Source organism: Protomyctophum bolini (assembly GCF_963924005.1).
Source record: "Protomyctophum bolini genome assembly, chromosome: 7".
NCBI classification, from domain to species: Eukaryota; Metazoa; Chordata; class Actinopteri; order Myctophiformes; family Myctophidae; genus Protomyctophum; species Protomyctophum bolini.
In genome coordinates, this window is record NC_137868.1 from 24,368,964 (window position 1) to 24,393,963 (window position 25,000).

The 25,000-nt window shown below is 44.1% G+C and overlaps 1 protein-coding gene across 2 annotated transcripts in view; it reads right to left on the reverse strand.

Annotated features, from left to right (window-relative positions):
* The window catches only part of bbs9 (Bardet-Biedl syndrome 9), a 194,111-nt gene that overhangs the window by 156,009 nt on the left and 13,102 nt on the right, over window positions 1-25,000 (reverse strand). For both annotated transcript variants that reach the window (XM_080769235.1, XM_080769234.1), the window contains exons 6-13: window positions 21,648-21,822; window positions 14,874-14,958; window positions 14,345-14,528; window positions 7,740-7,869; window positions 2,791-2,972; window positions 1,478-1,554; window positions 1,330-1,383; window positions 1,113-1,215 (exon numbers count right to left, since the gene is read on the reverse strand). In XM_080769235.1, coding sequence (XP_080625361.1) covers window positions 1,113-1,215; window positions 1,330-1,383; window positions 1,478-1,554; window positions 2,791-2,972; window positions 7,740-7,869; window positions 14,345-14,528; window positions 14,874-14,958; window positions 21,648-21,822 — 990 coding nt within the window. The remainder of the gene's footprint in view (window positions 1-1,112; window positions 1,216-1,329; window positions 1,384-1,477; window positions 1,555-2,790; window positions 2,973-7,739; window positions 7,870-14,344; window positions 14,529-14,873; window positions 14,959-21,647; window positions 21,823-25,000) is intronic.

The window sequence follows — 25,000 nt, forward strand, 5'->3', positions numbered from 1 at the left end:
GAAACTGCGAGTCAGGAAGTGAAAAACCGCCATGTAACATGTCCCGCGAATGTTATTTCATTCATCCAAAACATACATTTTGTAACCGAGGATCATATCGTTTAGAGAAATGAGCCACAAATCATGTTTGTTTTGGTACAAAAAGAAATTCGAGATATCACGATTCTAAAAACTGCTTTCCCATGGGCAGCAGAAGACTTTTCATTTACGAGAGTGTTACGCGTGAGTAGAGAACACAGTTGTGAACCGTAATCAATTGATATTTAAAAAAAGCGTGAAAATGCGATCTCTGCGCTGTGGGCGTTTGGACCAAAATCAAAAGGCAATCTCAGCTGTAAATGAGTCAATTAATGATTAATCTGTGATTAATCTGATAAAAAAAGAAAATTGACAGCCTTAATAGCTTGATAATGGTTAGATTTGTAATCACTTGATAAGGTATCATTGTTTGAAGTTGGAAAGGCTTCTGAAGCGGTGCATGTTTAATTTAGATCAAAGTTACCACTGTGTCTGGTCAAGGTGACTCGCAGCAGCTACAGGATTTGGCTACTATAAATACAGAGAAATACAGTGCATGTCTCTAATTCACTCACACATTCACTCGCTCACAATCACTGTCAGTTTGTTTTGGTTTAATGATGGAGGAGAGTAGAGGGATATTAATGTGATAACAGGAAAGGAAACAGCAGCTGTCATTGAATAAACAATGTCTGTATAAGAGGGGGAGAAAGTGAGAGGAGGAAAAAAATGAAAAGAAAGAACAAATAAACCAGACAGTTTAATAACGGCATGGCCTCTCTTTCCAAGCTTTAAGCTGCTATGTGTGTAGTTTGTGAACAAAGCAGTATAAATCACAATGCAGTGACCGAGGCTGCAATATACAGGCTGGCTGCTAGTGTACTTAGTGTACTTACTCCACCAATAACAAAAGTTCTTCACAAAATAATGTTGTTAAGAGATTGACGTTTTAAAAAAATCTGTTTTGTAATGTAATGCACATAGTGCTATGTTTTGTTGTGAATCTTGTGATTGGTCTACTGTACTCTTGAGGGGACACACAAAAACAAGAAACAGAGACAAGAGACAGGGTTGAAGAGATAATGAGGACTGACCCATGGGTTCCAGGACAAACTGGTCCTGTGTGACGACCAGGGGGGGCTGGACACAGACAGTCAACTTAGAACCCTGCAGACTACTGCTGGCCTTCACCTTCACCTGGATATCCAAGAGACAGATGGACAGAATATACAGAATATATACATTAGTTTAGAGATCATTGAATTTCCATGTGTCCTGGCAGTATGGTGAGGAAATTAATGTATAATGTACCTTGATGGTGACCGAGGGTACAGCCAAACCGTCAATGTCTTGGATAAGAGAACACTGTAAGGAAAGTGGAACAAATGGAACGAGATGAGTTTGCAAGTTTGTGCTCTTGTATGGGTTTGTATGGTCGTTAGGGTGTCTGTTTACTTACAGATGGATTATCCATGCTTGAAGAGACGGTGGCTGTAACAGTTAGGTCGTTCTCACCGTCCGATTTGGGTAGGATATCTGAGAGTAATGGGAACATAATGGTGTTCACATGCCATATCATAAACGCACTCCTATTAGTGTGATGTTCAGACTGAATGGTCTTTCTATTATTCAGTCTGATATTGCATTCTTGATAGCCGTTTCCTGGGGGGTTAACTGTGACGGATGTATGAGGCCACTCTCTAGGCTGTATACAGTCCTGCCCCCAAAACGTACTGATCGTGATCGGCTTGGTTGTTTCCCCAATCTGGGAAAAGCTGTGGAGGGCAAACCATACCTCTGAATCAGTAGACACATGGTTTAAACCACATGGTTTATGGTTTAAACCATACCTCTGAATCAGTAGACACATGGTTTAAACCACATGGTTTAAACCATACCTCTGAATCAGTAGACAATGAAAGTGCCAATTGCAGTTCAGGTCTAGAACCAGACTCCTATGCTACTAGCGATACCTGAGGTTTACTGGGATCAATCAAGGGGTCTATATTTTCATATTCTCGCCTTCAGTGCCATGGGCTACATTAAATTCTTCCTTTCTTCATGTCACACCCTAGTTGAGTCCCTGCTCTAGTTTTCCTGATCATCTGCAGGCTCTGTCTCTAACAACTAAGCAGCTTTTATCTGGGTCTTAGAGGAATTATATTTCTCTTGCCTCTTGATTTTGGTACTATATTATTTGATTGTTCCTGTATCCCGATGGTCTTACGTGAGAAAATGCTGTTGGCTTGTCATCTTGAGAAGGTTCTGGTGTCTTTAATTCGTCATTTGAAGAGGCTGTGGCGTTTTCTCAAATTGTGACAGAATTAGTTTTATGATGTCTCCTAGTAAATGTCTGGTGTGTTTCAGAAAGAAATGAGCTCATGTTAATCTCATTCTAAACTGAACTTTTGCTGGCTCCTCATATCCTACTAAGTTACAGTGGTTCCTGTGACCGTTTCTTTTTGTCTTTAAGTACTTTGGGTCGCCAAAGTCCAAAGGTATTTATCAAGACTTTGACAAACTGTTGTAGCACTTTCTACTATGGCTGCAGTTTGCTTATAATCACAGTTTATTCATCACAAATATTGATGATGTAATGTCTTCTAATTGTTCCTGTGTCAGCCTGATAGATGGGGAGATGGATTGTACTTTTGTACAATATGTATCTCAATGGGATTTACCTGCATAAATAAAGGTTAAAAATAAAACGTGAAGGCTCATCTATCTGAAGCTCTAGTGATTACTATTTGTTTTTATATTAGAGATACCCACCCTGAGTCCTGGTGGCCTCCCTGATGTACTTCTGAAGACTCTTCATCTCAGTGTCCACCTGCTCGTAGTCTGCCTCCCTGGCATCCACCTTCGGTGTGGAGAAGAAGGACGGGTCTGTCCCCATGTAGGAGCACTGGAGGTGGCCATCAGAGCTCAGGGTGACCACTAACCCTTTCAGCTCCCTGAACAGAGAGAGAGAGAGAGAGAGAGAGAGAGAGAGAGAGAGAGAGGGAGGGAGGGAGGGAGGGAGGGAGGGAGGGAGAGAGAGAGAGAGAGAGAGAGAGAGAGAGAGAGAGAGAGAGAGAGAGAGAGATACAGAGAGAGAGAGAGAGACAGAGAGAGAGAGAGAGAGAGAGAGAGAGAGAGAGAGAGAGAGAGATACAGAGAGACAGAGAGACAGAGGAGAGGAGGATAGCAATGTACAATTTATCAGACGCCCAAAATGGCAAGATGGGAGTAAATGGTATGAACTCTAGTCAGCCAAAAACAGAGCAAGGTCAAGTAAATAGAGTATGCCAAGAAAAGTATTAGTGTAACTGCTACAAAGTAATCGGGACAGCAGATATAAATCAAACCAAGCATCTGTAAGAATAACATAGATGGGATCATGGATTAAAGCTAAATAAAGTCATGGCCATTGGCCAACAAGTCTGAATGTGTGATTTGTGAAAGAGTGTGAATGGAGCCCTCCACACTAGAGTGTGAATGGAGCCCTCCACACTAGACTGTGAATGGAGCCCTCCACACTAGAGTGTGAATGGAGCCCTCCACACTAGAGTGTGAATGGAGCCCTCCACACTAGCACTGATTCCTAAAAAATGAACATGTAATGTAAAATGATGATGTTTTAGAAATGTTTGTCCTGCCGTTGGCAACAAGTATCCGACACCATTAGGGTTTTCTGGAAGTTGCTTATGAACATACTTTGCTAGTTTGACCACTTCAAATGGTCTAATGTTAAAATAATAACTGAAAACAGCCTGTCTACAAGCTCTCAATGCCACATCACAGATGCATTGAGAGCTTGTAGCATGTAGCAGAGACTGTGCTTCCATAGAAGACATTCTGGCTTCTATGGAATCCAAATGAGTGAAATCAGTCATGGCGACAAGGGTCTCCTGATGCCATTTACAGTAATTTCCCATTTCCATTGTACATAAGTACAGTAGTAAGTAGCCTTGCCGAGCCATGAGGCCCATAGGGCAGGAGCCTATCTCCTGTTTCTGTAGCGTGAGGCAGCTTGATGTACAAGTACACCCCCTGGACATGACGCTAGTATGTCGCAGGGAGGCACTGAGTCCCATTTTTTAGAATCTTTGGTATGACCCGGCCGGGGATTGAACCCTGACCTCCCAGTCTCAGGGCGGACACTCTAACCACAAGGCCACTGAGCTGTACATATACAGTAGGGCTCTATTTTCGTCCATGCTAAACCCCTTATCCCTAAACTATTTTGCCAATTTTTACTATTTTGAAAATATTGTTTTAATAGTTCAACCAGCCGATCTACATGGACAAGTTGTGAGCTTGTAGTTTGGCTATATTAACTATTCAAAAATGTTTTCCAAAATAGTAAAACAATAAATAAAAAGGCAAATAAGTTTAGGGATAAGGGGTTTAGCATGGACGAATTAGAGTCCATAGACATAGTGTTTGTATTTGTTGATGACATGAATTATTGTGTTATTTTTTATGCTATGTGTAGATGAATTGAATACGTATACGACCACAATGGAAACAAGTCCCCAGGACATTGTTTTGTTATCCTTTTAGACTGTATTATATTCTTTATAGAGAACACAGGGGGTTCTAAGCATGATAGAATCACATCATGTGATGTGGAGAAAGAAGAGGAGAGAGGGAGAACAGAGGGTTAAGATAGGGAAAGGAAAAGAGAGAGTGAGAGAAAGGAAATGCAGTGATGCAATGTACATGCATGTGTGTGTGCACGTTCGTGTGCTCTAACTGGTTGCAGATGTGTTGTGATTCCAGGCCGCTGAGGCGCACACACACACACACACACACACACACACACACACACACACACACACACACACACACACACGGGACATAGGGTTCATAGCAATGGTTGGCCCCACACCTGCACAGGAGGGTGTCTGAGGGAGCATTAAAACAAGAACTTTTACTACTGCGGGATAAATACACATACAGGCACGCACGCGCACACACAAACATGCTTCCCTTACCCCATAACCCTGCTCTCCCACTGTGTCTGTGTGCGTGTGCGTGTGTGTGTGTGTGTGTGTGTGTGTGTGTGTGTGTGTGTGTGTGTGTGTTTGTGCCCGTGTGGGGGTGAGAGGGAGTGGGAGAGGGGGGACTCTTGACCATAAATATGATGTACAGTGCAAACTGAGGGCCTGATTGGTGTGTTGGAAAAGACTAGCTGGCTCATAACACACTTCTGGGAGAATGATATCAAAACACTACAACCTACTGGGTGAGCCTGTTGTGAGAGGGAAAGACAGATAGAGGAAGAGGTATGGCGAGAAAAAAGTCAGACAGACAGACTTCTTTTATTAAAGGAACCCCGTTAGCTGGAGCCATAGCAACATAGCTTCCACCTAAAAACATATATGATTTTTAGCGCCACCAGCAGGGCGATTTTTGCAAGACAATATTTTATTCCTCCTACAGCAAGGAACAAGCTGTATGCTGGCCATACACAGATACACAATTCCAGAATAGCCATTTTCTTACTTCGACTGAATCACTTATTTAGATCACATTTTTGTCTCCACCAGGCCGAAGGCATGGGGAGAGAGTATGTTTTGCACTCCGTCCGTGTGTGAGTGTTTGTGTGTGTGCGCGCGTCCGTCAAATTGCCAAATTTGCCAAATTTTGCCAAATTTTGCACACACTCCCTGGATGCCAATGATGAACCTCTGCCCCAAATTTTCCAGAACTGCCTGTTATAGCGCCACCAGGAGGACGACTTTTTTAAAACACATTTTTTGATATTAATCCTCCAGATTCTGTCCAAAAATCCTGCAAAAAAGAAAACTACAACGTTTTGACAGCTGTGAACTCGTACGTTGAAACGAAAGTGACTGTGTGATGACACAACAGACACATAGCTTCAGTCCGGGACATCTTCTCTCAGTGTAAACAATGGTTTTGTACTTGAGTACTTGATAAAAGTTTTATTAAGTTCAATCTGATCCCTATAAATGCTTTAGATTGCGTGCGTGTGTGTTAGTCTATGTGGAGAGTGTAAACAGACGGTAAATAAACTACTATTACTTCTGGATTAAATCACAGTAAAGAAACCTGTGATTTTGGATTTACAGAATAATCCAAAGAAATCGTGGGTCTGGCAAATATTGTGTTAAGTGATTAATGTACTGTAGGTATAGTTACCGGTATGAGATTATGTACAGCTACAAGGAGGGATATGAATATTACAGATACATTTTAATATGCAGGTTCTATTCTAAATTTAAATCCAGTTGTCTGCGAAAAATAGGGCAAAAGTTACTGATGAATTGGGGCTGTTACCAGTCATTGTAGCCATTTGACCAAACACCTGGATCTAGCTGGGTGGTACGGGAGACCCAGCCAGGGGTCTTTAAAAGGTAAACAGTGATACTGAGAGTTCTCGTGATCCCATCAGACAGCGAGACCCCTGAAGTGAAGGATTTCAGACTCCCCGACCCTGACATATGGAACCTGGTTAGGCTGATCCAACATACCCTAAAGCAAGCAATGGACACAGCCAGCCTTACTGTACAGTATGGCCCCAGATTGTTAGATCTGTGAGTGCACGCGCGCACGTGTGTGTGTGTGTGTGTGTGTGTGTGTGTGAGTGTGTTCCTCTCCCACACTCCACAGTCTATGAACACTAACAACACACTGAACAAGATGATAACTATCAAGCGCCTTAAAACAACACACCCTCAAACAAAAGCAAACAACATCCCAGACACACAGTATCTCCGGCATCTTAAACACACACACACACACAGACACACACACACAGCAGCACGAGAACACATTCTGTAACATATGCGTAAATGCGCGCATGCACGCACGCATGCATGCGGCATCATTATTCACCAGTGTTTGTGCTTTGCGTTGTAATTGTATCAAATTGCGGTTTGATTGTGGTCATTTACAATATAGGATGGATGACTGGTTACAGTGGGCCACTCCCTTATCTGTTGTGATTGGCCAGCTGGAAGACATTGTGGAGTAATTTCCTGTAGAGAGGATCACTGTGGATTTCACAGGCTGATAAACACAACAATAGATGGGTCTGACCAATAACACACCTGTTAACAGTGTGTGTGTGTGTGTGTGTGTGTGTGTGTGTGTGCGCGCGTGTGTGTACTGTAGAGGCAGAAAGGGACCTAATCTGGTGGGCATTAGCAGACTAACCTTTTTTGAGTGGAGCTCATAGACAAAGTAATATACACAGAAGCATGCATGACACGCCGATAACCAGTCCAAGCAACATCCATCCATCTGAAGTCTTGTTTAGACTCTCTCAATTACTGTCTGCCTTTCAGCATCCATCTTTCCATCCACCTCCCAGGTACACCTGTATAACATTTATATTACATTACACCCACCCCCCCCCCCCACACACACACACACACACACCCTAATAATATTAGCGACACAGAGTGAAATTACTACTACCTAGTCCTACGGCCATGAAACAGTAGCACAGCATGTGATTACTTTCACATTGTCTCTACTGTCTTCTTGCCTCTCTCATATTCACATGCATTGTCTTCCGTCTCTCCATCTTTGTCGGACGCTATCAAATGTCTCACAATCAGGCACAAAGTCTGATTGTTAATGCCACATGTCAATCTACACAGTATATATATATATATACTTACACACACATAAACAGACAGCACAGAGGAGCTCCACATGGCACCCGCTGTGGTCTCACGTTCACAGATAAAACCAGGCTTACTTACGTGAAGTTGGCGATGCGTACGGCCACAGGGACACAGGACAGCTGAGACGCCCATTTCAAGGTCACGTCCTGGTAGACCAGCAGCATGTTGGTATGGTTGGCTAGCAACAGGTTGGTGGTTCCTTCTGTCACTGTGGGGGGCCGCATTGAAAAAAGAAAAGAACAAAGAAAACACTTTTGGATGAGGTGTCACGTGGAAGAAAATAGCTAATAGACATGTACAGTAGCAGCGTGCACCCTGATTAACCCACCCATCCACTGTACACACACACACACGTGTCCGCTCCGTCCCACCAATAGCGCGAGTACCACCTAAGAAGATCTGAGGGCCACACGCAAAGCACACGCCTCGAGCAACCGCGCGCACACACACACACACACAGTTGAATACACAGTTAGAACATGGAATATAGCAACAGCGGTCACACGTGGGCAGAGGAGGCGTGCAGGGCCTAAATGACAGGGGATGGTCTGTATGTTGGACCTCTGGGCCACATCAAAGCATCCCTCAACCTTCTCTGTCACTGTCCAACAACACCAGATAATTATATATGTCCAACTGCTTCCACCTTTACATTCAGCCTTTCCTCTCCTCCTTGTTCCTCCTTTTAAGTTCGCCAACTCTCATCTCCTCCCTTTCTCCTCCAAAGGGAGTGTGTGTGTGTGTGTGTGTGTGTGTGTGTGTGAGCGCACGGCTGCACATGCGTGTGGGTGTGTAGATAAACAATGCAAGGTTGTTATTTATTACAATGGTTTTGTCAAATAGTCATATTATCAGTCTGAGGCCAATTTGATATCAATATCAAGTACCGTACCCAAGTACAATTGCTTCGGACGTTCAGCTTTCATATGAGTAATGTTGTTCCGTATACCCAAGTACACACACCTGATGCCAACAGCACCCGAGTACACATGAACCGTACCCGAGAGAGAACCGGGATGGGGACAAAACAGAGAATCTAAGACATAGAAGGAGATGCTGAAGTTTAGTCAGGTACAGAACAACATTACTGATGTGAAAGCTGAGCGGTAAAGAAGTGGAATATCCTACTCAGGCATGGTACGAAGCAATCGTACCTAGTAAGAAAATGCCCTGAGAGAAGTAGGGAGGAACTCAGAAAGAAAAACAGAGAGAGAGAGAGAGAGAGAGAGACAGACATACACACAGACAGATATACAGATGCAGAGAGATAGAGTGAGAAAGGCAGACACAGACAGAGGGAGAGACAGATGAAGTGGGAGAGAGAGAAGCATGGCACCGAGCCAGCAGAGGCAGCTGTGTCGCTGAAGGCCAGAAGAACAGAGCAAAGAAGAGAGACGAATCTCCTCCTTATCCTCCACAGCCGGACGACGCTACACTCTCTCACTCGCACACTCCTCTCCCTAGAGCTTATCGTAATCCAGCTTTCACTGGCCAGGCTCACTCCCTTCTCTCTGGTTCGAGTTTTCTCCATTATGGTCTCTATTTAAATTCACCAGGTAATTTCTGCACCCCTCATTTTATCCCCTGTAGGAGCAGGATGAGAATGTTCAGGTCCATTCATCCATCCATCTTCAACCGCTTACCTGTAGTCGGGTCGCGTGGGCAACAGCTCCACCAGAGAGCTTCAGACTTCCCTCTCCAGAGCAACCTCAGTAACTTCCTCCTAGGGGATCCAGAGGCGTTCCAAGGCCAGTGAGTCTATGTGATTCCTCCAACTGCACCTTGGTCTTCCCCGGGGTCTCCTCCCAGTGGGACGTGCCACAAGGACCTCCCTAGGGAGACGCCCGAGAGGCATCCTAACCAGATTCCCGAACCACCTAAGCTGGCTCTTTTCCAAACGAAGAAGCAGCGACTCTACTCCGAGTCTCTCTCACATGACTGAACTTCTCACCCTATCTCTAAGGGAGATGCCAGCCACCCGTCAAAGAAAGCTCATTTCGGCCGCTTGTATTCGCAACCTTATTCTTTCGGTCATGATCCACACTTCATGATCATAGGTGAGAGTAGGACAATGTTGGTCCATTCAATATTTGAATCCCAAACAACGAATTGCTTGACGGAGGATGAACCCTAGCTTTTGTGACCCCATGGCCTTTCCTGTAGCCACTTACACATAAATATCATTATACTTCCCAGAGGATAATGTGATGACCAATTTGACCATTCCTCAAAGCAGCCATCTGGCCAAAATGTCAACTCTGAGTCTGCCAATATCTCAAAATGTAAAGAGCGGATTGACATGAAACTTGTCGGGCCATCACTTTGGCCCCAGACAAGTTACAGTATCTCACAAACGGTACTGGTAACAGGACAAAACTGCTATCAGCCTCTCCATGACTTGATTCGCCATAGATTGACAATGCTATATAATAATTGGCAAACCTCTAGTTTCATGATAATTCCCGACCTTTCATCTGAACATATTGACATACTGTAGGCGCACAGACAGGGTTCACTGGATGGATAGATCCTCTGCGTGTCGTCCGCAGCTGCGTCTCATGATCTCCATTGAAAAGTTATTAAATCCGTTGACTGGCGGTATTCGGTGTGAGGCATACCTTGAGTTTAATATCCTTTGTCTCCTCAAATTCCTTTCCCCCTCCCCGTCTCCTATTCCCTCTCCTCTCTCCTGTCTTATTGGAAGCAGGTCCTAGGAGGATGTACACATCACACCGTAAAACATGATCCAATGTGACTAGAAGATAGTTGGATCACAATTCATTCTACAATGCAGCTTGATTCATGCAGTCTTAATGGTCAAAGACACATTACAACCAGGTTGATAAAAAAAATCTTTTTACTGTCCTAACTCACGTGGTGTTCTTTCAGACATTCTTGTGTCTTGTGTGTGTGTGTGTGTGTGTGTGTGTGTGTGTGTGTGTGTGTGTGTGTGTGTGTGTGTGTGTGTGTGCGTGTGTGTGTGTGTACGCGCATGTGTGTGTGCTTCTATTTCTCTTACCATACATGCATACTACTTTGAAGGTATCATTTAGTTAACATTTAACAACATGTAGCTTAATCGTCATAACTGTGTCATGTTGAAAGATGTTCATACATAAAAGGCTGAAGCTATTATTTTTTTTCAGTAATTTCTTGGCATGTTTCAGTTATTATTCATATCTGCCCTGTGCACTTTTTTATTACAAAGACTAAAAGTCAAACAGAAATGTAATTTATATTCATTTTAAATGTTCCAATTTCCAATACCAAAAACACAAGTAAATCGCAATTATTTGAGTGACAATGAATGGTGAAGTTGAATGTGTAATGGTGACAGCCCTAGTGCGTGTGGGTGTTCCTCTGGGCAGGGTAGTGGCTCATGATTAACTTACTAATCACAGTAAAGATTGCCCCCTTGAGTGTCGTTATATAAAACCATGTGTGTGCTCTCTCGTCTCCGGCGGCAAATGACCACAATCATCTAATGTCTATTATGCACTGTAATGAGTCTGTAATATGCACTGTAAAGTGTCCATATCATCTGGAACTTCAGATTTTCTTTTTCTTTAAGGCTAACCAACTTTGTTAACTTCCAAATTTCACCTCTTCAACTCAAATTCTCTCTCTCTCCCTCCTTTCTCCCTGCCTTTCCAGGAGGAAAAGAGGTGTGCAAGCCTGGAACATTACTTTCAGGCCTGGTAGGATTAGCACGCAACACGCACGCGGGCACCTTATCCTGCAGGGCAGACCGCCCTGTGTGTGTGTGTGTGTGTGTGTGTGTGTGTGTGTGTGGGGGTGTGTAGGTGTGTGTGTGTGTGTGTGTGTGTGTGTGTGTGTGTGTGTGTAGGTGTGTGTGTGTGTGTGTGTGTGGTCCGTGTGCATGCATGCGTGCATGTGATGAACGTGTGAAACATTAGGTTGCTCCCTGCAGTTTCTCCCTGCAGAACAGGAGATAAAAGTAACCCAAATCTAATTTTCGAAAACCGAATCTAATCTTTTCCAACCATAGCGAATGTCTGTGACCAAAATCTAATAAAATCCAGTGATCCACACATCGGCAATCGTTGTATAGTAGCCCCAAAAAGTTTCAGGCAGGATAAATTAAATAAGGCAAAAAATGTAGACTAAATTATCCAAAATATGCTATTTTCAAATGTGGTGCTTGTTCTGCTACACTACATGTCTGTAATTACAAATGTTTCCAGATATCGGTCTTCTGTTGACTTTCATGCAAGCTTGGTCACTAATTCATTGCCTTGAAATGCATCGGCAAAGTCTTGATCTTTCATCAATCTCTCTCTCTTTCCTCCTCCTCTGCTTCTCTCTCCCCATGAGGTGAAGAGAGGAGAGATGTGTGAGGCTGGAACCCATTCCCAGGCCTGCAGGGATTAGCCAGCATCGTGCACCTTCCCCCCACACACACACACACACACACACATGTGCACACGTCGTACACACACACACACGGCCAAAATGAAATATTTCTGTGTCTGAAAGTAGGGTTAGAGAGCGAAACAGCGTGCATAAACTGAACAATATGAGCTAAATTGCACACATAGACAAGTGTGTGTGTGTGTGTGTGTGTGTGTGTGTGTGTGTGTGTGTGTGTGTGTGTGTGTATTTAGTCAGGTGTGAGCCAGTGTGTGGCGTGTGATCGCTATAGCGAGCTGTTCCATATGGATCAGCAGACCAGGCCGGTTGAGACTTCCTCTGCCAGCGCTGAGGAAATGGAGGCCCGGGACACTGAACCCACTGTGTTCAGGCCTTAACACCACGCGTGGGACCCGCTTAAGACCCCCTGCCCAGAGGAGGTGGGGGGGGGGGGGGGGCAGACATACAGATCAGATGGAGAGGAGACATGCTGGGTAAATACTGGTTCAGCTACCGAAAATTAAGGTGTGTGAGGAGAAATGGGAGCTTTTCCCCCCCTGCGCTATAGGTTTGTTATGTCACTTGAGAAAAAAAGAAACAGCGAAAGACTAGCACACCTAAGACTACGATTGTTGTTATGGCTCAAATAGCATAACTCATAGTGCCTTAAATAACAATAACAGGGTCAGAGTATATACAGCATCCCATCTATTAAGTAAACAACCACCACCATTAAGGAAATACTGCATGTTTTGTCAGACAATCAATGTTAAAAAAAATAGTTTTAGATTACAATCATCATTGGTACGGTATGCATGTTGACCAGCATACTGTATGTGGTCTATGGCCTATATCAGGGGTTCTCAACCCGTGGGTCATGACCACTCGGGGGGTCACCAAATTATTTTGGGGGGTCCCCAAATTATTTTCCAAAACCCCTTTTTTTCCAACTGAATGGCTGGAAAATGGAGTTTACATAGTACACATTTCATAATGATTATATCGGGTTTCAGTATTCGTATGATATATTTTCTCTATTATTAAGGATATTTTTGCAGTCAGTTTGTATTGGTGGTGGGGAAGGGGAGGCGGGGAGGGGGGCGCGAGACATGGCCAAAGCATTTCCGGGGGTGCCCAGCCAAAACGTTGGGAACCCCTGGCATATATAGAACAAATGAAACTGCCTCTCAAAACACATTGGATCAGATACAGTTTATATTCTGACCTCATCCGGAGTCCGGACCCGAGGCCTGGCCACACTGGCCTATATCTATGGGCCAAGTCAGGTTGGTCAGTTAGCTATTTGGTGTGTGATTATCAGAATCATGTTTCTATCCCCAATCAAAAGATGATGATTTTAATCCTTACGGAAGATATTCTGAAAGGTCTATGTCAGAATTAGAGTGACAATGACAAACATCAGAGGCTGGTTTTGTGTGGTAAAGCAACAGAATAACACTTATCCCGCAGCGTAATTCTATCATTTTATTTTTGGGGACTTTGCACTCCACCGCATCCTTTTGTCAAGTCCCATCTTCTTCATTTTTTTTAATGATTTATTTTGCGGCTTTCGCCTTTATTTTTTTATAGAGGGACAGACAGTAGGCTGACAGGAAATGCGGGAGAGAGATGGGAGAGTGACATGCAGTAAAGGGATCGGGAGTCGAGCCCGCGGCACACTGCCAGACTCTAACTACCGGCCAAGGTGCCTGGACCGCTGAGCCACGGCCAAGGCCAAGTCCCATCTTCTTACCCTTCCTATTTTTGTTTGTTTGTTGAAACTCTCCCTTTCCTGTATTTACTCTTTCAGCTACCTTTTCCGATTTTTCGTCTTTGTGCAGCCAAAAGGAGGGAAATGTGCGTCGAAACGGCAAATTTATTATAAATGTAGAGGTCGTTTTTTTGTTTCAACTCACTGTGTTCAAACATGTACACGGACTAGTTTGTGGCTCAGAGCCAGGTCAGTGTGTGTCGGAGGGTGGTGGGTATTTACAGATGGAGAGGAGACATGGTACTGTATAAACACGCTCTGTTTATACTCTGCTACTGGACACTAAGAGGATGGGAGGGCTCTTATCAAAAACACTTGACAGGAGGGAGGACAAAGGTGCAGACACACACACACACACACACACACACACACACACACACACACACACACACATTCCCACATGCACAACCTCAGGGACCATTTCTCAGAGCTTGTTTTATAGAAATATTCCATTCCTTCAGGATTTCGGTGGAAGCGGTCTCGTTACGAAGTTCAACGTGGGCGCTGAGTGTGCGCTGCCTGGAGAGTGTGTTTTCCGTACCTGAGGCATAGGGCAGGAAGCAGCTGGGGTTGAACTCCAGCTTCTTCATGAAGCGTATCTGCCCGTTGTCGCGCAGACAGTAGAGGTTGCGTTCGCCCAGCACAAAGATGGAGGCGGTGGAGTGAGAGAAGCTGGGAACCGAGAGGTCCAACGCCTGCTCTCCCAGGACCAGCGTCCAGTCCGCCTGGATGACACACACACACACACACACACACACACACACACACACACACACACACACACACACACACACACACACACACACACACACACACACACACACACACACACACACACACACACACACACACACACACACACACACACACACACACACACACACACACACACACACACACACACACACACACAATGTCCATTTCTCAAAGTGCACTATACTTCTTGGGAGATTTGGCCCTCAAAGGATAGCAGTGCACACACCCAATACAGTCAAGAAGTCTCCAACAGGTCTCTAAAATGCATGGGACACAAACAGAGACAGGCAGTGGTAACCATGTTGAACACTTACAGTCAGCCTCTTGCCTCCTGTCTTGACTGGCGCGTCAGGGTCCTGTCTGCTCTCTGCCTCTGTGGCCACAGCCAGCGTCTCATATCTGAAAAACAAAGCGTGTCGTCCCTGAGTCAGGAGCCAAGATCCTGTCAATGTATCATACCGCTGGAGCTGAGGGAATTGCAAGTGGGCCTCCTCAAGGCATTTTCATTCAAATATTTTAATGAAAATATAACATTATATTAAAAAGTGATACCAATAAATATTAAATACGCACTTCAAATGTGTTAGTTCTATTGATCCCACAATTGATGTATTGATCATTAAAAGGATGAACATGCTCTAAAGATTGCCCGCGGCCCACCCATGCAACCATTTGACACGGCAGCCGAAAGGCTGCGGATACTTTCATCATTTTCCAGTGGGCCCTGATCCAGAAAAAGTTTAGAACAACGTGGGCATTTGCCTCTGATGTGGGGTGAGTTCCGTGGATGCAACTCTGATTAGATTGATAAACACGTGGGTGCTGGTCGTGACGGTTGTTTTAAGCATGCCAAAGCTCTGTCAGTGTCAGTGCGTTTACATAGTTTAAAGCGGTATGGGTCGGCATGGAGGGGATCATCTCACCACTGATGAAATGCTGTGATATATGCCTATATCACAACCTCACTGGTATCAGGCAAACAAGGTGATTCTCCTCCTCATGTGCGTGCTGCTGACAGCTCACAGAGGTTAAAGTGGTCACACTGATCCGTGGTCAGTTGATTTTGGACTATGTCTACATGAGGGGTTTTCCAGTAAGAGGTTGGCAGTTGCAGAAGGCTAGCGGGAATCTATGTCTGTCTCTCTCTCTCTAACGCACGCAGGCACGCGCACACACACACGTGCACACACACACATGTGCACACACACACACACACACACACACACACACACACACACACACACACACACACACACACACACACACACACACACACACAGGTGGACAGCTATATTCAGAAAGTAGCCCAACCCAGAAAAGACTCTCAGTCCAAGAATAGAATAATTGGTGATTTATCCAGGCAACGTTCCCTTGGTTTGGATTTTATTTTTATTTTATATTTTTTCAACGTTTGGACCACACTCTTGCAATTAGGCAAGGCTGGTTGCACTGGAATCTGCTGTAAATCCAATAAGGTGGCAGTTGTAATCCAAAATGGCTGCCAAAATAATGGCCAAGAGGAGGTTTAATCACCTGTCCATGGGAAAGCTGTTAGTTGTCAGCACATGGACGTAGACTCGTAGAGCAACCAAGCGTGTTTCTGCTGCTTCCAAGGCATATGTCATCTTTACAGTACATAAGTGTTATTGTCCTCCATCGATAATCTCTCTCAGCAGGTGTGCTTTTTAGTGGTAATGATAGCTGGATTCCGCATTGTTCCATCATTTGGTTTAAGTGAGTATACCTAACAATTAGGGGTATAACGATACATTTTGGTTAACTGAAGAAGGTTTTTTAATAAAAAAAAGAAATCAAAATGTTTAAGTGTATCCCTCAAGGAAACATAGAATGTAAGCGAGAGAGAGAGGAAGGGCACGGAATGCATGGACAGGCAGACACTTGTTTTAGTGAACAGATTCAATTTGGTTCAATTATGCTAGAAAAAACACTACAATAACTGTGTTCTTTCATTCGGTTGTACATTTCAAGTTCACCTTTCAGTTAGATATTTTACTAATGATGCATTTGAGGTGGTTTGAATGAATGAAGGCGGCGGCGGCGTGTGTGTGTGTGTGTGTGTGTGTGTGTGTGTGTGTGTGTGTGTGGTCAATTCAATCCACAAGTGGCTGGTGGTTGGATAGTGAATGAATTAGTCTGAATGAGAGCAAACGCACATAATCACAGCTCTGTGTGTGTGTGGGAGAGAGAGAGAAAGAGGAAACCACGAAAAACTCATTATTCACCTGCATGCCTAACATTATGAGGATACATAGACACACACACACACACACACACACGCCTAAAGAGATGGGCAGTCCTGTGTATGCTTCGGTGTGAATATTATGTAGAAATCCTCAGTGTTAAAAACATTTCTGAGAGTGTAAAATTTGAAAGAGATTGAACCGTAAGGGCCCATGCTGGGGTGCGTGTGTGTGTGTTTGTGTAGGTGTGGGGATATGAGTTCACCCACATAGACACACACACGCACGCATACATATACACGCACACCACCTTCACCACAAACACTTCTCACCGGCCAACCACACAATCCCATTCTATGTTCTTACGTCTATCATACTGCCAGTGGGGGTGTGTGTGTGTGTGTGTGTGTGTGTGTGTGTGTGTGTAGAAGGTATCAGTCATCAGGCAGAGCGTGGGACAGTGAGCCAGAGGAAACAGCCTGCTCATTTATATGAAAGAGGATCTCTCTGAAAACCTGGCCTTATATACACACATTAAACACACACATTACACACACACACACACACACACACACACACACACACACACACACACACACACACACACACACACACACACAACTTCTATTAACATTCTCCAAACTTCAATTCTAGAAACGTGTACTATAACTCCCTTGCATTCTAAACAGATGGACAGACATGAGTGCATTTAGTGTTCTTTTGCATAACTTCAGCAGAACTGCACACAACACATCTTTATGTACTCGTAGCTCGTACAGACATAAAAAAGGTTTCTGCACATTGGAATGTACTGCATAGCTCTAGACATACACTCACGGCCACAAACACAAGTTAGACAAAACTATTTCACCAGTTCACTCATAGAGAATAGCAAAGCTAAGCTCACAACGCGCCATGTTGGTTTTTTTTTTTACGTGCGACAGCGTTGTTTGTCAAATGTCGCTACAGATATTTGCATGCATTCCTTACAGTATGTAATGCAACTTATGGGTTCGTCCCATGTTCCAGTACCATGATGTTGTACTTATACCAGGCCTACAGTAGGTGTGGGCCTTCACATTGTTTATGGCATAGTATAACATCTATCAAGGCCAGTGTGTGTGTGCGTGTGTGTGTGTGTGATTCCCACCACACACACACTGGCCTTGATAGATGTTATACTATGCCATAAACAATGTGAAGGCCCACACCTACTGTAGGCCTGGTATATAAGTACAACATCATGGTACTGGAACATGGCGCACACACGCACACACACACACACACACACACACACACACTCTATGGACACAGGTGGAAAGCTATATTCAGAAACATTCTGTGGTCCTCACAAAAACAGTGTGGGTGTATCCTAACCAGAAGCCATGGATTAAAAGTTCTGTTCTGCCCTTACTGCAAGACACATGGCCTTTGCCTCTGGAAGGACACACACACACAGATGCATGCACGCACGCACACACACGCACGCACGCACGCACGCACGCACGCACGCACGCACGCACGCACGCACGCACGCACGCACGCACGCACGCACGCACGCACGCACGCACGCACGCACGCACGCACTCACTCACTCACTCACGCACGCACGCACGCACGCACGCACGCACGCACGCACACTTTTCATATTCCATTCTGATTATCTTCAATTGGCTTCCAAGGTTTGCAGGAGGGGCCCCTTCAGCTAAAAATGCCACAAATCATGAATGCAGTGTCCGATCTGCTCCAAATCAAATCTGAATGACACTTTTGAAGGGCCTCTCTAAGAAATGATTTTACTTCCACCCATTGGGCACCCCACCCAAATGCTACAATTGTAAGTATTTGTTGCAGAAACGAGACCCCAATATTTCCCCCACCTAATTAGGCACAAATGTAGCCTGGCTCCAGCCACGGCCAAGTATTTGTGGTGATTCAAGGGCCTGGTCATGCTGTCATTCACAGGTTTTAGTATTTGTGGTGATTCAAGGGCCTGGTCATGCTGTCATTCACAGGTTTTAGTATTTGTGGTGATTCAAGGGCCTGGTCATGCTGTCATTCACAGGGTTTAGTATTTGTGGTGATTCAAGGGCCTGGTCATGCTGTCATTCACAGGGTTTTGATTCAAGGGCCTAGTCATGCTGTCATTCACAGGGTTTTGATTCAAGGGCCTGGTCATGCTGTCATTCACAGGGTTTTGATTCAAGGGCCTGGTCATGCTGTCATTCACAGGGTTTTGATTCAAGGGCCTGGTCATGCTGTCATTCACAGGGTTTTGATTCAAGGGCCTGGTCATGCTGTCATTCACAGGGTTTTGATTCAAGGGCCTGGTCATGCTGTCATTCACAGGGTTTTGATTCAAGGGCCTGGTCATGCTGTCATTCACAGGGTTTTGCCGGTGAAGAAACGTTATCAGACCAATCAGCATCCTTTCAATGTGACGATGTCAAACAACTGCTCACGGCATTTCAAAACAACACCGTTTACCAGTAGCTTGGTGTGATCTTATCGATGTGGCAAATAAAACAGGGAATCGAATCCCAAGAATAACTGCTTTAAAACCACAACGTTGTGCTTTGAAGGAAACAAGACAGGTTGTAGAAATGTCGACCAACATACTTTTAGTGTGTCTGGTTACACGGTTAGCACCTCCTTTATGTGTAGAAACAGAAACTTGGAAAGTCTTCCGAGTAGCATGCACTTGGGTTTCCTTAAAAATATATACAATGTAAAACTATTTTTTCTTGAATTAAGGTCACTAGATCAAAAAGGACGTGTCAGTTCAAGAAGAAGATGAAGAAAAAATATATATATTATTTTTTAATTGCTGGATTAAATTAAATGAAAGAAAGACGAGGTCCCTCGTTTTGGCACAGACGGGTCGTGGAGAGAAGAACGAGGCCCTGCATTCGTGTCATTATTACGGCACAAATAGTAATAATTGTGAGTGATGTGGCAATGACCGTGAAACAGGGGGTTGATAATCCATACCGCTTTGCTTTTATTGCGTTGACAAATTTGTTGCCATTATTAATGCAATATCCAATCATCAACAATCATACCCAAATTGGAATCGCATGTTGAGGAGTCTCTGTAGAGCCAGCGCACCTCCAAAACAGCTTTAACTTCTGCCCATAGGGGCCACCACAAAGACATTCTCACCATCGTACAAACTATATTTCCCCCACAGCTCATGTCCTGACAGCCGCAGTCGATGACTGACACAGGCCTGCCTAGGCAATCAGGCCTGGCGGAGATCTGTTCTCAATCGATCACACTTTTTTAGTTTCACATTAATTCATTGGGAAATAGTTTATCCCCTAAAATCATGATGGCTCATTTGACCTTTGACCTAAAACTAGATTACTTGCATTGTTAGCGAATAGCATATATCATTTCTATTTTGTCTTCTTGGTACAATGTAGAGAAACCGATATAACCAGATGATGAAAAAGATTAGTGTTCTATGGCTTTTCACTGATACTAATGCCTGATACTGATACACTGATACTAGTGATATTAGCTGCGAGCTACTGTATGAAGTGAGTTTCTCTGAGTGCCGACTACATACACTGCTAGAGACCTGTCCTCTACTCTCATCATTGTTGGACGTGTAGGGTTGTGGGTAAAGTCAGACCTGATGACTGAGATAAGAAACAGCTGGTTTCGCAGAATACAAACACATACTCAGTTTCTCTCTCTGTACCTCAACCTGAGAGAAATGGGAAGTGTGTGTATGTGCGTGTAAGAGTGAATTTCCCGATTAGACTGTGTGCGTGGTGACCTAAAGTGTTAGCTTGCTGAGTGCTACAGTTAGGTGTTAGGGTGGCAGGGTTTTAGTCTAGCCGGCCCAGGCTGTCAAGAAGAGGAAATATTATTTGGATGGAAAAGCCTCAGTTAGCACCATTAACCTCTCTCAGCTGTTGTTGCTATAGGCAACGCAACACAACGACAGTCCCTTTGGGGTTTTCAACCGTGACAAGTTACGTCGTCTAACATTATCTGATCTCTACAGTATGGTCTAAGATTCATGCAAGGTACCTGGGGAAATCTGTATATTGCTCAGTCAGAACAGACTACAGACACACAGACCCACAGGGACGCTCAGTCAGAACAGACTACAGACACACAGACCCACAGGGACGCTCAGTCAGAACAGACTACAGACACACAGACCCACAGGGACGCTCAGTGACAGTCAGTACAGACACACAGACCCACAGGGACCGCTCAGTGCAGACAAAATACTGACTATGAGGGAAAGAACACTTGTGCATCTCTCACACCCTGAGAGAAAATGTGGGCGGAGGACATGAATAATATTCTACACATCATAATTCCAAGCACAATACACATAATGAAAAGGGAGATATGTTGTTCATTTAATTGGATTTTGTGTATATGGCAAAACAGCAAATCATAGAGAAATTGACGTGGGGTTAGTCTTGATGAAGCTCGTTATGACATGTTTATCTTTTCTTTCTAATCTATTAATTGCCATCTCCCTCTGCCTGTCAGTCCTTTTCATATATGGCAAACAGTCAGGGATCTCCATCCCTGATGATGTCACATGATGTCATACTGTGTATGGTCATGCCTGGGGGTGACTAACTAACTAACTGACTGACGGGAAATGCACGTTTTCATAGTAAATGCAAGCTGCAGTCTCAAACATCACATGCCCATATACGGTAGATCCCCAATGTCAGCGCAAATAGGCTTCATCAGGTGTTGTCTCATGCCCATATTATGTGGAGCTCCCTGACAGAGAGAGAGAGAGTCAGTAAGTGATGAGAGAAGGGAGAGGCAGAGGGAGGGTGTGTGTGTGTGTGTGTGTGTGTGTGTGTGTGTGTGTGTGTGTGTGTGTGTGTGTGTGTGTGTGCGTACTTGTAGCTCTCCAGCTGTCTGGCTGATGACACGGTGATGAATGTGTCGCTTCGGGAGCAGTACACCAGGGGTCCTGGCAGGAGGAAGCCAGGCAGGAACCTGCCAAAGGAGTAGCTGTCCTGCTCAAAGAACATGAGCATGCCATCCATAGACTGGATACACAGGGAGTGGTGACCTGAGACACAGAGAGACAGAGAGCAAGGGGGTGAGAAAGAGAGAGGGAGACCATGCTGGATTTCATGTCATGTTTCCTCTATTACAGGCCATGCGTGTTTACACAGCAAAAATCCCACGGTATATTTAGCGCAGAGTGTACAGATAAGTAACCAAATATTATACCTTCAGGGTCCTTTTGGTTACTTTGTGTACACTCTCAGAGTTACTAATTAAAAATTGAACACCGTCTGAGGACGACCTAGAGAGACCGAGGATTTTAGGGAGATAGTTGGGAAGGAAGATCTCGGTCATCTGCTTTTTTAGAAAGCACCAACTTAAAGCAACACATCATCAAAAACATTGGATGCTGCTATGATGACAAACAAATGACACATTGTTGTGCTCCCACCACCACCCCAGCATCCAGCTGTGGGTTTCTATTATTCCCCTTATGGGGGTCTATTTCATTCCATTCCACGTAAAATGCATGGAAAATAATTTAATTCATGCAATTGCTTACAGGGAATGAATGAAATGGGACAGAGCCCTGATGCCATATTTATGCACATGTATTGTAACAGTTGAAATTAATAATATATCAGTGCCTGCAGGCCACATAAAGTATATGGTGGGGGCCGCATGTGGCCCCTGGGCCACCAGTTGCTCATGTACTGTATCTACTATCTAGGGCATGACATCACTGTAGATAAAATAATATAGTCTAGGAAACTGTCTATTTCTCTCGCAAAAGGCAAAAGTGTATGCCTGTGGCGTAGTGTGAAATGAAACAAAAGTGTATGCCTGTGGCGTGGTGTGAAATGAAACAAAAGTGTATGCCTGTGGCTTGGTGTATGCGTGGTGTATGCGTAGTGTATGCGTGGTGTATGCGTAGTGTATGCCTGTGGCGTATGGTGTGAAATGCAGCATTTGGAGTCATCGTGTGGGTCACCAATGGGATTTACGTTCAAAATTGAAGTTTCCCCTTTAAGGGCAATATTTATTAGCTGTACAAATATGTGAGGTTTGGAGCCATTGGAGACGTTCACTGGACCTTTTGACCTACATTATATGGTTAATTGATGTTGTGCTGCGTAAAATGTTGCAGGGTTCCCAAACTCTCCTCATTATTCCACCCTGGCTGAATCTGAAATCTCCATTAACACCTCTAGCCACACAAGACACCTGGCGCTGTGTGTGTGTGTGTGTGTGTGTTTGTGCGTGCACGTGTGTGGGGTGTGAAATATAAAATGAATGATATAACACATACACACATAGAGATGCACACACTCACTCAAATACACACATGCATAAGCGGGCAGGCACACACTCAGGGGGCCATAAAGCAGTGGGGCTGTGTGACTAGAGAACTATAATTAGGCCTCAACGCACTATTAAAAGTCATACTCCCATCAAGCTGAGGTCAGAGAGAGAGCCACCTACAACGCAACACAGAAATACACACTCATATGAACACACGTGCACACTAACCTTCTGAGTTAACCGAGCGAAATGAGCAGGAGAAGATAAAAAAAGGTTTACCCTACAACACCGCTATTCCATCTATGTAAACAAACACATGTTCAAGAGTGTGTGCATATGTGTGCGTGTGTGTGTGTGTGTGTGTGTGTGTGTGTGTGTGTGTGGGGGGGGGGTATCCTGGCCTTCTGATTAGCTGAGTTTAGCGTGGTTGCCACGGTATAATGCATTTAATCCTCAGTGTATCTCTGTGTGCATCTGCAACAAAAGCATGCATGTGCAGCGAGTCCTGAGTGTTTGGAGACACATGTACAGAGCCTAGGGGTGACAAATGAAACGAAAAACTAACAAGTGTTACTAAGACCAAGTGTCTTATAGAAGGTGTTGAGCCACCACAAGACACCAGAGCAGTTTCAATAAACCTTGGCGTAGATTGTACAGTACAAGTCTCTTAAACTCTACTGGAGGGATGTAACTCAATTCTAACAAAGAAATTCCTCATTTGGCGTTTTGACGATGGTGGTGATTTGGGCGGCATTGACATTGTCAAGTCGCCTGAGGAAAACCTCTGTTTTTTTCTTACATATCACAGTATAATGCATTAGCAGCAGTGATTGTGTGCTTTCAACCACAATTTGGAGTCCTATTTACTAATGTATTTCCCATAGTCTCTCTTTAGTCACTGTTCCTAAACAATGAGTCTTTGAGACTGAAGCTCTGTCGCATCTTTTTCTCTTGCCATCTTGATACACATAAGCAAGGTCAACTAGTCAGCATTATTAAACATGCCATGATGCCACAGAGCAGAATAGTTGTCAATTGCTTAATTAGATAATGCAGTTCACCTGTATGGAAATGTTTCTCAATTGGTTATTCACCCTTCTGTATGTGTTTGAAACTTACATTTTATATTATGAGAAGGGGCTCTGCCCACTCTCAACTTATGTATTTACTTTTTGCGGCGTTATCTGTATATTTATGGCAGGTACGGAGCAGAGAGAGAGAAAACTTGGTGAAAAGATGCAAGACTTGCATAGTACGTCCGGAACTCCGGATACACACAGTTGCTAGTATCTAGTGAGAACCAAGACGAGCAGTTTGAGGCATTAGAACTTACTATCTGGTCCAGAGAAACCGTTATTGGTCACTTTTTACACTACAGAATGTACTGCCTATAATGAGAGCATCGGTAGGCTATAGGCTAGCCGCTAGGCATAAACTTAAAATTCATAATTCACCAACATTGCTCTAATAATAATGAACAGACTGCTGGATGACTGATGGATCCCAAACATCACTTTCCTTTTTCTTTCCTCAATTTTTCCATCAAAATATTATTTTTTTACAATATCCCTCCCAACAAAGAAGGGTTTCTCATCAAAAGTGGCTGGTTAATGAGACTTACTGGCCACGGCCAAAATGTACCAGCATTTAGGTAATGGCTTTGCCAATTTGTTCCCTGTTCTGATGAGGTGTGCATAATAATAGCACATGAATAAGAACAGATTAACAAAACAAGACAAAAAGAAAGTATGGTCATCAATAATAGAAAAGTTGAACAGTAAACGTGCACATACACACACATTATGTGCGTGCATGTGTGAACACATGTGGTTGTGCCTACAACCCCCCCCCACCCCACCCATGTATAACATATCAAAAGGTCTACTATTAAAGTGTCAGGCTAATTCAGCTGTGTTAGCCTCCATCCACTCAGACAC